Raw genomic sequence first — 13,396 nt, 5'->3', positions numbered from 1 at the left:
TTCTTTTAAAAAGCATTTATTTTTTATTATTTATGAACCAGCTAGATTGAGAAAGATAAGTACTAATCTATTTTCTAGGCACTGGAGCATGGTATAATAGAATTTACTTTTGCATAAAACAGATCTCACTGGCATAGTAGAGATAACAGAGAATAATTATTCAGAATATTTGAGAAGCTATGTGATGGAGCCAAACTTCACAGTAAGAGCATGTGTATGTGTACATATAAGCTTACATATATAAACATATTCTCTATATAGCACATATATAGACATATAAATACATAATAATCTCATATATATGTTAGGAACTTCTGGCAGATTGGTTTGCTCATCAAATATAATATATAAGAAGTAATTACTAGAAGTGTACTAATAGACTGGAATCATCTGTAGTCATAAGACAAAATTTCACTAAAGGAAAAAAAGTAGTATGGAATGTTTTAGGGGAAATAAATTTTATGTCACAAAATAGAGTTGGCAAGAGTTTACAGGTGGATCAGAAATGAGCCCTCACGGTAGCTGGAAAAAATAAATGATCTACAATGCTTGACCTGAAGATGGCAAAGTGGAAGAGCCATCTTTGTATGCAAGAGACAACATAGTTATCATAATATTCAAGTAATATATATTTTACATTATAACAATTGATTTTTTTTTAATTCAGTTTAAATTCTGATCTTTGGGGAAGCAGTAGAAAGTATGCTGAATCTAGAATCAGAGAATTAAGATTTTACATGTGACAAAACCACTTACTATTTGGATAAACTTTGAGAGAATAATTCATTTCCCTGAGCTACAATTTTCTCCTCTGTAAGATGGAAGTGTTGGACAGCTTGGCCTCTCAGGCCTAATATGATCTTTTCATAAATGATTATCCTTAAAGGCTTAGAAAAAATAGTTAGCAATTTTTTTTTTGCTCATTTCTTGCTGTGAGGAACCTCAGCATGATGAATTGTTTGATCTGGAGACAAAGAAAGGTTCTCAGGCAATTGTGACTCTAGACTCATTACCTAGACTTTGAGATTTCTCACCTCTTCTTCCCTCTCTGACAGTCTTACTTTGTTTTTTTCTTTATTTCTCCAGGTTTCAAATTTTAGGCTTATATATGATCTTCCAGCCAGAAAAATGTAAGACAATAAACTGCAATTGAGGCTGGGAGCTAAGGAATGTAGAAATCTCAGGGTTTGAAGGAATAATGTTGGGGGAGACACAAGGATTAAAGATTACAATTTGAAATTGATAAAATTTTCAGAGGCATCAAAAAGACATATATAGTGGATAGAGAATCTGAACTGGACTCAGATTTAACTGAAGTTAAATCCCACCTCCCACCTCTGTATCGTTCCAGTGTTGCTGTGATGCTGGGCAAGTCTTTGTTTTTCATTTTCCTCAAATGTTACATGAGACAGTTGGATGTAGGATCTAAGGTCCTTTTCAGATCAAATTCTATGAACCTATGAGCCTCTTGTATTTGAGAAAGGCTTTTTTTTTGGGGGGGGGAGGGAGGGAGAGGAATTCTGATACTTCATAGCAGCAATTATAATATCATTAGGAACCAAATTTATGGAGGAGATTAATGTACGTATCATGTAATTTGTGATGTTTGAAATAGATATATAGAGAGCAAATTTTCATGAAACCAAGCAAAAAATATAATATACTAGGGCTTCAGTGCATGCTTTGAGAACCAAAATCCTAAAAAACAAAAAACAGTAAAAACTGTTCATTTATTTCAGTGATTATTTACAGAAATGACTTTCTCTGTCTCTTTCCTAAGTCTTGAACATATGTTAAAGTAATTGATCATCATGGCTTCATACTTAATCACAATATTCTTAATGGAATTGTGAGATGATTATTGTTACCTCCATTTGGTAAATTCAGAATATTCATTGGAATGACAAATACTTAAATCAAAACTTAAATACTTTGGCAACATACTAAAAATACTTATTGGAAAACTCTGGTGTTGGGAAAGATTGAGGACCAAAAAAAAGAAGGGCATGGCAGAAGGTAAGATGAATGGATAGTGTCATGGAAACAATGAACATGATTTTGGACAGAGTTGGAGGCATAGTAGGGGATAGAAGGACCTGATTTTCTATAGTCCATGGCATGATGAAGAATTAGATAACAACCATTTATTAATCTTACTGACTTGTAGTTTATTGTTGTTATTATCATTGTTTGTCCTTCATATTTGAAGATAACCATTACATCAGGGAAATGATGCCATGACATGCTAGTGAATTAGATTTATGTGAGAAAAGACTGTGCAAAGTCACCTGCTTCAGCAAAAGAAAACATACCTTACATTCCCAAAATTGCCATTAAGTTGACATAGGTATTTCAGATTGCTGCAGCTACTTTGGAAAGTCTTAGAGATTTCTAGAAGCAGAATGACCAATATGGCTATATTTTACATTACACAGGGAAAGAAACTTAACTTTAGATACCTGGGAAGAAGTGAAAGAAAAAAATATGGAGATAGAGCATCAATCCTGAAGTCAGAAAGACCAGGTCTCAGACACTTAACACTTCCTAGCTGTGTGCAAGTCACTTTACCCCAATTGCAGAAGAAGAAAAAGAAGAAGAAGAAGAAGAAGAAGAAGAAGAAGAAGAAGAAGAAGAAGAAGAAGAAGAAGAAGAAGAAGAAGAAGAGAAGAAGAAGAAAGAAGAAGAAGAAGAAGAAGAAGAAGAAGAAGAAGAAGAGAAGAAGAAGAAAAGAAGAAGAAGAAGAAGAAGAAGAAGAAGAGGAGGAGGAGGAGGAGGAGGAAGAGGAGGAGGAGAAGAAGAATGGAGGAAGGAAACATTAAGATCATTGTCACCTGAAAGATAAATTGGGGGGGGGGGAGCATTATAAACAGTATTCTGACTTTGGGTGTGATTATCTTCAAGAAAAAGAAGAATATCCCAGGTTCCACTCTGGGACCCTGTCTAGACCAGGGTCTTCAGATTTGGAAATTTACCTATTCCAATCTATGTCTGGGGAAACAAAACTTAATACTAAGACACTAATGATAAGTTGTCATCTTGCCTTTGCTTAAAGATCCTTAAAGAGGAGAAATTTATCTTCTTAGGTAATTAATTCTACTTTTGGAAATCTCTAATGTATCCAAAAACTTTTTTTTCTGCTTTCTAATTCAATTTGTTTCTTGCATCTTCAAGTCATTGCATCTAGCTGTCCTCTAGAGAAATAAAGCAAACAAAAACAAAATAAAACAATAATAAATTTTAAAAAGCACAAAAAATAAAAAAAAAGGAAAAATTGAATTACTCTTCTCCTTGAATTTCACTTTTTTAATGTGGCCTATCTGGGCTGTCCTAAAGTAAAGGCTAATAATTACCAATGTGATGAATTAAGACCCCAAAATTCATAAGGATGGGTGGAGTCATACTTAGAATGATAATAGGATCAAAGATTTAGAGCTAGAATGGAATTCAAAGAACATCTAGTCTAATCCCTAGAAGAACTTCATATATTATGACATGTTATTACCAATACTTTAGGAGCAAGAGATGTTACATGTATAGAAGATACAGGTTTCTAAAAACTAGATAAAGCAGTGGTAAGCAGGAAGGAGTAAAATTCTCTCCAAGGCACAAAAAGTATTTGCACAAAGTAGCTTGAGACAAAAGTAGACTACATTCCCAAACAAAAGTTTTTTTTTTTTTTTAGACTATCCCAATGGCTCAAAATTCTAGATAAACCACAGGAGTATTTCTATTATGTGAGGCATAATTGGATTTTATTAATCAATAGATAACTTCCAAATGTATAATATTTAATCCATAAAGTTCTACAGTTGGGTTGCATGTACTTAGTATTCTACTATAATATGTGCCATGATCATTGGGAAAGAGGGAAAATATCTACCCTCAGGTGGCATTTTATGTTACCTCATTAATGTTGAATTAGAAATTCCTGCAAATGAATTTTGAAGAACTCTTTCTTTCTTTCCCTTTCTTTAGGGATATGATGATGGTTATGGGGGTGAATATGATGACCAGAGCTATGACACTTATGATAGCAGTTATGCGACCCAAACACAAAGGTAAGATTTGAATTGCATGACTAATGGATTTCAAAATTCAGTGCAATTTAAAAAAAAAAACCTTCTTCAACTGATTGTCAGATATATGACCTGGAATTATTTGATAATGTATTATGAATCAGGTAGTCTTTTTACTGCCTTGCATAAGGGAGCAAAGTTGCTAATCTTTCACAGTCAAATTAAGAAATAGCAGGACTTTTTTAAGCATGAAAAGCATCTTAACAAAATTACTGTCCTGCTGGTGCTTAAAAAAAAAAAAGTGCTTTAGAGAAGAATATGTAAATGAAAATAAATTATATTTTCATGATGGACAATTCTGACTTTAAAACAATGCCTTAGTTATTTTTGGTAGGCAGGAGGTTACATTTGACATGAACAATTTAGATTTTCAAGAAAATAAAATATTGATTATATTTTTCCTACCCTGTTAGTTTTTTTTTTTCTTCTGTTTGTTAAAGGCAAGATGGCAACAGATATATACACTATATTGCTGCCAAAAAAAGAGGCTCTTGAGACATCTTAGAGAATGAACTCTGTTTTTTCTTCCCTTTTGTGACTCTTTGAAACTATTGGGTATACCATTCTTTTGATTTCATCCAGAACATGTAATCCTACAATAATGATTTTGTTGTTGTTGCAATTTGTTTTGCCTTTTTAGCAGGTGGGAAATTCATTTACATTTTTCCAGAAAAGCACCAACAAATTTCCATGCAAAAAAAAAAAAAATTGTAATGGGAGCATAAATACTGTTCCACATAGCAATAAATATTTTTTTGAGAAAAATGAAAACTAAATTTAGGGTGTTTCTTCACAGTAAGACATGAAATAGTGAACAATGAGAACTAATTAATATAAATAGATAATAGGATATTCAATGTTTATAGTATTAATTATTCATAAACATATTTTATTGGCATTTTAGTAGATTAGGCTGGATTAAAGCCATGAAGATAAGAATCATTTTATCACAACTGATAAGATAGATAGAAATGTGATTCACATAGAGCCTCATGCATAATAAGGTTATCTGAAGCATGGAGAAAAAAAGCGGTGACTTTTATAGAAAAAAATGTATTCTTCCATAACTGAGGGAGAGGATAGGGACTGGACCTGTGATTTCATTGGGGTGGAGTGCTCTTAGATTACTGAAGTCTCTCAATTAACATATATCTGGGTTAATTTATAGCTTTAGACAGTTGCCTAGAGTAATGAAAGACTGTAAAACTTGGCCAAGGCCATACCAGCAGTTGTCAGAGGCAGGCCTTGAATTCAAATCTTCCTGGCTCCAGGGCTGGCTTTCTAGTCACAATGCTTTGTCTTATCTAGTGAAGCACCTGAGGACTAGCAGAGGAAAATATTCAGAAGTAGACATGAAGAAAGCAATGGCAAAGTGTATTTGAGAAGAATGAAGAATAAAGCTAATATTGAGTGTAAAAGATAATTTAAATCAAAGTGTACTGGCCCCTTTAAATTGGAGTTCAATGAGTATTGAAGTTTCAGATAAAATGGACATGTTGAAAAAGTTTACAGACAAAAGAAATGTGCTCAATGTTCCTTTGGTTGTGGATAAAATTCAGTTGTTTCTAATTATACGATTAACAGTCAATCTTATTATTTAGGTTAATTGGAAAAGTTTTGCCTCATAGGTAATGAGTAGATTAATGTATGTATGTATGTATATAATGTAAGTAATATAATAATCTATTTAAATTTCTATTTAATAGCTAGTTCATCTCAAACATCAGTAGGAACAATATAAAGTCACCCCTTCCACAAGATAGCTTTCTCCATCATGGTTTCACTAGTATCAAGGGTTGGCATAAAAAATTAAATGAGAATTTTAGGGGAATTTTATGGAATTGCAGATGTAAGGGCCAACAGATGACCAGAAAACTTTTACAAACTCAGAAATGCATAAAATACATGTATAACATAGTATATTATCAACATATTTTATGTTTTAATACTATAGCAATTCAGATTTGGTACAAAGGGAGAGCCAAAATTTTTATGTGGATTTTTCAGATCACAGGGGAGCCACGTCCCTAATACCTGAAATGTGAAAGGTTTAACAGAACACACACATACACACACACACAAACAATATACATGTTTTTATGTACATATTCTTTTATATACAGAACTTTAAATATCATGTTAAAATAATGAAAATGCTCTAGAAATAAGGAAAATATTTAGGCAGTCTAAAGGAATATGCAAACCATTTAGAGTACTACTGTAATTTTGGAATGAGATTCAAAGGGTAATGAAATTGAGTTTTCTCTTTCTCCAATCTGTTGTCAGATAAGAAACCTAATGAGCAATACACTGTGAAAAGGGCAGAGGTAGTCTGAAAAAAAGGGAATGAGGAAAAATAAGGGACCTTGGAAACTCATTCTTGCTAATTATTAGTTAGCTTTTGGGTTAGAGAATAAACAGAATCTATGCCGAAAAATAAATGAATTCTTTATATAAGGATATGAAAATGAAATGTTTTTTTTTTTTTTTTTACTTTCATAATGACAATTTAAATTGCAAGGGATCATTTCTAGTCTACTCTTCATCCTTAATCATTCATTCATTCAGTGGGTGTAATGCTGGAGAAATTGAGAGAGAGAGGGAGATTAGAGAGTATTTAATAATTTATTAAATGGAGAGCTTTACTGGAACCAAATGGATCCATGTTTGATCCCAGGGCTGAATGAGACTCTCATCTCAAAGAATCCAGCCTGAACTGTGGGATACAAGATTCTTTCATAGGGTAACAAGAACAATAATATAATGGGGGGGGGTACCTAGATGGGGATGACTTAATGGGGGGAGACAGCTAGGATAACATAATGGGAGGTACTGGAGAGGCTCCTGATATTCTAATGACATCTAAAATGGATAAAGACTTTTATCCCATTAAACATTAAGAGGGAATAAGTATAGCCTAAAGTCTAAGATATAAGATCTTTATCCTATCAAACAATAAGAGGGAATGGTTATAATCTGAAGCACAGTAACTAAATAGGACAATTAGGGAAATTGGGTCAGGACATTAAAAGACAACTGTGGCAGAACGTTGGTACTTACTAAGTCTCAAGAAATTTCATGATTCCAAAGAAATAGAAAACAATGAGAACTAATTAATATAAATAGATAATAGGATATTCAATGTTTATAGTATTAATTATTCATAAACATATTTTATTGGCATTTTAGTAGACTAGGCTGGATTAAAGCCATGAAGATAAGAATCATTTTATCACAACTGATAAGATAGATAGAAATGTGATTCACATAGAGCCTCATGCATAATAAGATTATCTGAAGCATGGAGAAAAAAAGAGGTGACTTTTATAGAAAAAAATGTATTCTTCCATAACTGAGGGAGAGGATAGGGACTGGACCTGTGATTTCATTGGGGTGGGGTGCTCTTAGATTACTGAAGTCTCTCAATTAACATATATCTGGGTTAATTTATAGCTTTAGATAGTTGCCTAGAGTAATGAAAGACTATAAAACTTGGCCAAGGCCATACCAGCAGTTGTCAGAGGCAGGCCTTGAATTCAAATCTTCCTGGCTCCAGGGCTGGCTTTCTAGTCACAATGCTTTGTCTTATCTAGTGAAGCACCTGAGGACTAGCAGAGGAAAATATTCAGAAGTAGACATGAAGAAAGCAATGGCAAAGTGTATTTGAGAAGAATGAAGAATAAAGCTAATATTGAGTGTAAAAGATAATTTAGATCAAAGTGTACTGGCCCCTTTAAATTGGAGTTCAATGAGTATTGAAGTTTCAGATAAAATGGACATGTTGAAAAAGTTTACAGACAAAAGAAATGTGCTCAATGTTCCTTTGGTTGTGGATAAAATTCAGCTGTTTCTAATTATACGATTAATAGTCAATTTTATTATTTAGGTTAATTGGAAAAGTTTTGCCTCATAGGTAATGAATAGATTAATGTATGTATGTATGTATGTAATGTAAGTAATATAATAATCTATTTAAATTTCCATTTAATAGCTAGTTCATCTCAAACATCAGTAGGAACAATATAAAGTCACCCCTTCCACAAGATAGTTTTCTCCATCTTGGTTTCACTAGTATCAAGGGTTGGCATAAAAAATTAAATGAGAATTTTAGGGGAATTTTATGGAATTGCAGATGTAAAGGCCAACAGATGACCAGAAAACTTTTACAAACTCAGAAATGCATAAAATACATGTATAACATAGTATATTATCAACATATTTTATGTTTTAATACTATAGCAATTCAGATTTGGTACAAAGGGAGAGCCAAAATTTTTATGTGGATTTTTCAGATCACAGGGGAGCCACGTCCCTAATACCTGAAATGTGAAAGGTTTAACAGAACACACACATACACACACACACAAACAATATACATGTTTTTATGTACATATGCTTTTATATACAGAACTTTAAATATCATGTTAAAATAATGAAAATGCTCTAGAAATAAGGAAAATATTTAGGCAGTCTAAAGGAATATGCAAACCATTTAGAGTACTACTGTAATTTTGGAATGAGATTCAAAGGGTAATGAAATTGAGTTTTCTCTTTCTCCAATCTGTTGTCAGATAAGAAACCTAATGAGCAATACACCGTGAAAAGGGCAGAGGTAGTCTGAAAAAAAGGGAATGAGGAAAAATAAGGGACCTTGGAAACTCATTCTTGCTAATTATTAGTTAGCTTTTGGGTTAGAGAATAAACAGAATCTATGCCGAAAAAAAAATGAATTCTTTATATAAGGATATGAAAATGAAATGTTTTTTGTTTTTTTTTTTAACTTTCATAATGACAATTTAAATTGCAAGGGATCATTTCTAGTCTACTCTTCATCCTTGATTATTCATTCATTCAGTGGGTGTAATGCTGGAGAAACTGAGAGAGAGAGAGAGAGAGAGAGAAGTGTATTTTAATTGGTTTTATTTGCAATTCTGAGAAAATTTACTTTATGCATTTAGATATTTTTCTGAGGAATCAAAATTGTAGTTTTCTTGAGTACTCATTTTATCAACTCATTGACTAAATTTTACATCTGACTGAAGGGTCTGTCTTCAATAAAACTAAATTCTTAGAAATCTTCAGTACAGTAAAAATAGTCCTGAATGTGGAGTCATAAAAACAGCATACAAATTTCATTTAGTCTGCTATTTATCACCCATCTAACCTTGAAAAATCCCCTTATTTCCTTAAAATAGCACCAAATGGCCAAAGACATTCATGACTAAAAGTAAATAAATAAAACAAGAACCATTAAATTACTATAATATATAGAGTGGAGAAACTTTCAAAGAAGTAGTATTTGTACAAAAACTTGTACAATACAAGGGAATATAACCTCCATGGAAAATAAGTAGACAAGGGTGAATCTTCTTATTCATGCAGTGAGAGATGATTTGGACCCTAAAGAAAGAATTTGAAAGAGAGTAAAAGACAAAGGAAAAAGTAGCCATAGCATGAGCTAGATGGCACAGTGAATAGAGTGTCAAGCCTGCAGTGAGGAAGACTCTTTTCAAGAGTTCAAATATAGCCTCAGATATTGACTAGTTGTATGACTAGAAAGTCACTTAGCTTGTATGCTTCAATTTCCTCATCTGAAATATGATCTAGAGAAAGAAATTGAAAATTCTCTAATGTCTTTGTCAAAAATAAAATGAAACAACAACAATAAAAACATAAGTGAAGTAATAATGTAATTAATGGTCAGATGTGACTGAAATACCTCAACCTCAGAATGAGGAAAGGTTTATTTTTTTCTCTAACTTTTATTAGAATATGTGGATTTTTCTCTTGAGATTTCTGGAATATGCTACGTCTAAAGTCACAGGTACAAACTGTCCATAATATATCTTTAACTAATCGTTTATTTATAATTTAGTAGAATAAAAAGAAACATGACAATTTTATCTTTAGAGAATGTTACTTCCCAATCCAATTCTCTAATCAGGTGAACATATATTTGTAGAGTTTATAAAGTAGGATTTGGCAGGTGCCTAAATTGAATAATTAGACCATCCCCAAATAATGATTTTAAAGGAAGTTCATGAGATAACATCCCTACAAAAAGTTCACCTGAAGTTCAGAAAGTATAACAGCTTTAATTAATTCCCAGTTGCCCTATAAGATATCATTATCTCTAAAAATTTTCAAATACATGAAAAAAGAGCCTCCATTAAAAGCTTTCTCAAGAGGCAGCTCAAATGAATGACATTTTAATGAAACCTAAAGTTGACAATGAATGCAAGATACTGATATTCATCTTTTTTTTTTTTTTAAGTTCCTGCGTCATATACAGCCTGGAGTAAGACAAGAAAAGAAAGTTTATTATAAAAGCTTTCTTTTGCAGGTTAGGATTAATTTTTTCTTAGAAGCTCAATTTCTTAAGACCATTGACTAAAACTAGGCTTCCATTTTATTCTGACACAAGAACATGTCTTCAATAAAGCTAAGTATTTAAAATCCTTGTTTTGGCAGAAATAGCCTTAAATTTAGAGTTATAGGAATTGGGTTCAGATTCCACTTATTCTGACACTTTCTATCCATGCGACCTTATAAAAGTTTTTTTTTTTTTTTTTTTTTTTTTTTCTCCAGGCCTTCTTTGTAAAATTAGATCAGACTAGATGACCTTTAGGGGGCCTCCCAACTCTAAATAAATAATCTTATCTTGTGCTGAATTCTTTCCAAAAGAAATAATTTTCCAAGGAGAAACTAATCTTTTCTCATCTCAGCATGAAGATGTGATCTGAGCCAAAAAAACACATAGTCAGGAAATCACATTCAAATCATATGCTATCTTTATGTTGTCATTAAAAAAAATATTTTTAAAAAAATGTGAGTCCTATTTTAGGCTATCATTCTGCAAAAAAAAATAAAAAGAAAAAAAAAAAAACTCTTGATGTGGAAACTAAGGTGTGAGGCATTGCAGTAACCAGATAATATAATAAAACATATTTCATTAAGTATATAATAGCTTGCTCTATTCATTCACGTGGCATTATTCCCTGCAAACTAACTCACCCTCATTTTGTAATCCAATTCTGTTATGTCTCAAGATTATATTCAAGCATTAGATTGAATTTACAATAGATTATTGAATTTGGAATATTTTTCTTCAATTATTCTACATCTTACTAGTATTTTTATGCCATCTACAGACTCTTACATGCATAAACAGCATAATGACTATGCTTAGATTTATTTAAATAGAAAAGAATTCTAGTTCACAGCCATCAGTATTTTTTCCTTTGTTTTACTGATTATTTGAAAAACTTAAAATGTAATATAAATACTGTGGCTATGGCTACTGAGGAGTACCTAGAGAGTTGAGTGGGGAATTCTGTAGCTTTTAGTATGTTGTTGCTTACTTTGTTAATAGAAGTGATTTGGTATATGATGTCAGGTGAGGTTGAGGTCTATGAACATTCATAGACATAAGAGAATGTAAGATCTGAAAGTGGCTTTAAATAACAATATGAACAAGCATCATCATAGTTGATATTTATATTACATTTTAAGTTTTACAAAGTTCCTTAAATACATTAACCCTTCCAGGACAGTGTTTTAGATATTATTGTCCTGATTTTAGAGATGAGAAGATTGATGCCTCAAGAGCTTACTTGTCCAAAGTCATATAGCTACTAAATAGAATAGGCAGAATTCAACCTGGATCTCTTCTAACTCTGAATCCAGCACTCTAGATCATTTAATTTAAATCTTAATTTTTAGAGATGACAAAATTGAGACCCCCAAAAGTTAAAGATGTTGCCTAGTAGTATGCAATGAGTCAAATTCAGGCTAAAAATCAATGTCTTCTTAGTTTTAAGGCCTGCATTATTAATTAATATTGTTATCTATAGAGTACAAACTTCTATACTGATTCTTTTTGACATTAACCCAATTCATGCTGGATTCAGAGTCACGGGACATTCAGCTTTGAATTCATCTTTTTCGATTTAGTAGCTGTGTGATTCTGGGCAAATCATTTTTTAGGATCTCACTATCCTCATCTCTAAAATGAGACATTACCTAACGGTACAAGGACCCTTTCATTTTGTGTTTTGATCCTTAATGTTACACAAATGGTAAGTGCTTAATAAGTGCTCAGTGATTGATATCTTTGCTATATTTGTTCAAATTTTCATGGAACTTTAAGGACTTACATATATATATACCTCTAGAGGCACCTGAGTCATCAGATAGCCTAGGGAAATTTTTAGAGTTAGTAAGCTACTCCATAGCAGTCATTCCTATTATAAAAGATATGTTAGTCATCCTTTCTTTTACATAAGCAGTTAGCTGGAGTCATCCTTCAAATTACAAATAGAAACTTATTGGTGTCTGAAGAGAAAGTATAAACCTCGAAACAGGCAGGGCCAGGGAATTAACTCTAGCTGTTGAAGACAGCAATAATAATGCAGATGAACTTCTTTTCTTCTACCCTTCCTTCCAATCAGCTGTCTGATCCTGTAGGTTTTTAACCTTAGAGATGTTTGTCAGATCTATATATTCCTTTCCATTCTTACTCATATGAAAAGTACTGAGACAGAATGAATATGGCATTGCATTTGGAGTTTAAAAGATTTAGGTTAAAACCCTGTTTTTAGAGACTCAGTGACTATATTATCCTGAGTAATTTATTTAACTTCTGTAAGTATTAGTTTTTCTCATGGATAAAAAGGAGTGGAAAGTAGAGTTTTAACTTGTTGGTCTCTAAAGTCTCTCCCAACTTTAAATTTATAACCCTATATCTGCCCTAACCTAGATAGGACACCTCTATCTACCAATCAATAAACAATTATTAAGTGCTTACTAAGTGCCAAATACTGTGCTAAACATTGAATATATAAAAAGAAGCAAAAGATAATCCATGCTCTTAAGAAGTTTATAATGTAATGGAAGAGAGAACATGCAAACAATTGAAAAATATATTTGTCCAATATAAAACAAACTATATACACATAGGATAAGTAAGAAAAAACAGAGAAGATATTAGAATTAAGAGGATTTGGAAAAGGCTTCTTGTGAAAAGTGGGATTTTAGTAGGGACTTAAAGGAATCAGGGAAGTCAGTAAGTGGTTGATGAAAAGAGTGATCATTCTAGACCTGGAAACACCTCTCACTGATGGGAATCTGACAATACTTTTAGCTAATTTCCCTGATTCAAGTAATAAAAGTGAGCCCATAATTTTCTAAAAGTCTTTACCAACATGTTCTACTATAACTGTTAAGGCCTCTACTTCTTTCAAGAAGTAATATGGAGATAAATATATCTCCAGATAAATATATATATAAAACGCCAGATATAAATCTGACTCTCAGATTTA

At 32.2% G+C, this 13,396-nt stretch overlaps 1 protein-coding gene across 2 annotated transcripts in view; it reads left to right on the top strand.

Moving 5' to 3' along the window:
• The window catches only part of KHDRBS2 (KH RNA binding domain containing, signal transduction associated 2), a 903,675-nt gene that overhangs the window by 840,953 nt on the left and 49,326 nt on the right, over nt 1-13,396 (top strand). For both annotated transcript variants that reach the window (XR_007953562.1, XM_051997202.1), the window contains exon 7: nt 3,976-4,058. Coding sequence is in view for 1 of the 2 variants with exons in the window: in XM_051997202.1 (XP_051853162.1) it covers nt 3,976-4,058 (83 nt within the window). In the remaining variant the exon portion in view is untranslated. The remainder of the gene's footprint in view (nt 1-3,975; nt 4,059-13,396) is intronic.

The sequence above is a fragment of the Antechinus flavipes genome, chromosome 4 (assembly GCF_016432865.1).
Source record: "Antechinus flavipes isolate AdamAnt ecotype Samford, QLD, Australia chromosome 4, AdamAnt_v2, whole genome shotgun sequence".
Taxonomy (NCBI): domain Eukaryota; kingdom Metazoa; phylum Chordata; class Mammalia; order Dasyuromorphia; family Dasyuridae; genus Antechinus; species Antechinus flavipes.
The sequence above is the reverse complement of the archived record's forward strand: the minus strand, read 5'-3'. Positions and strand labels throughout refer to the sequence as shown.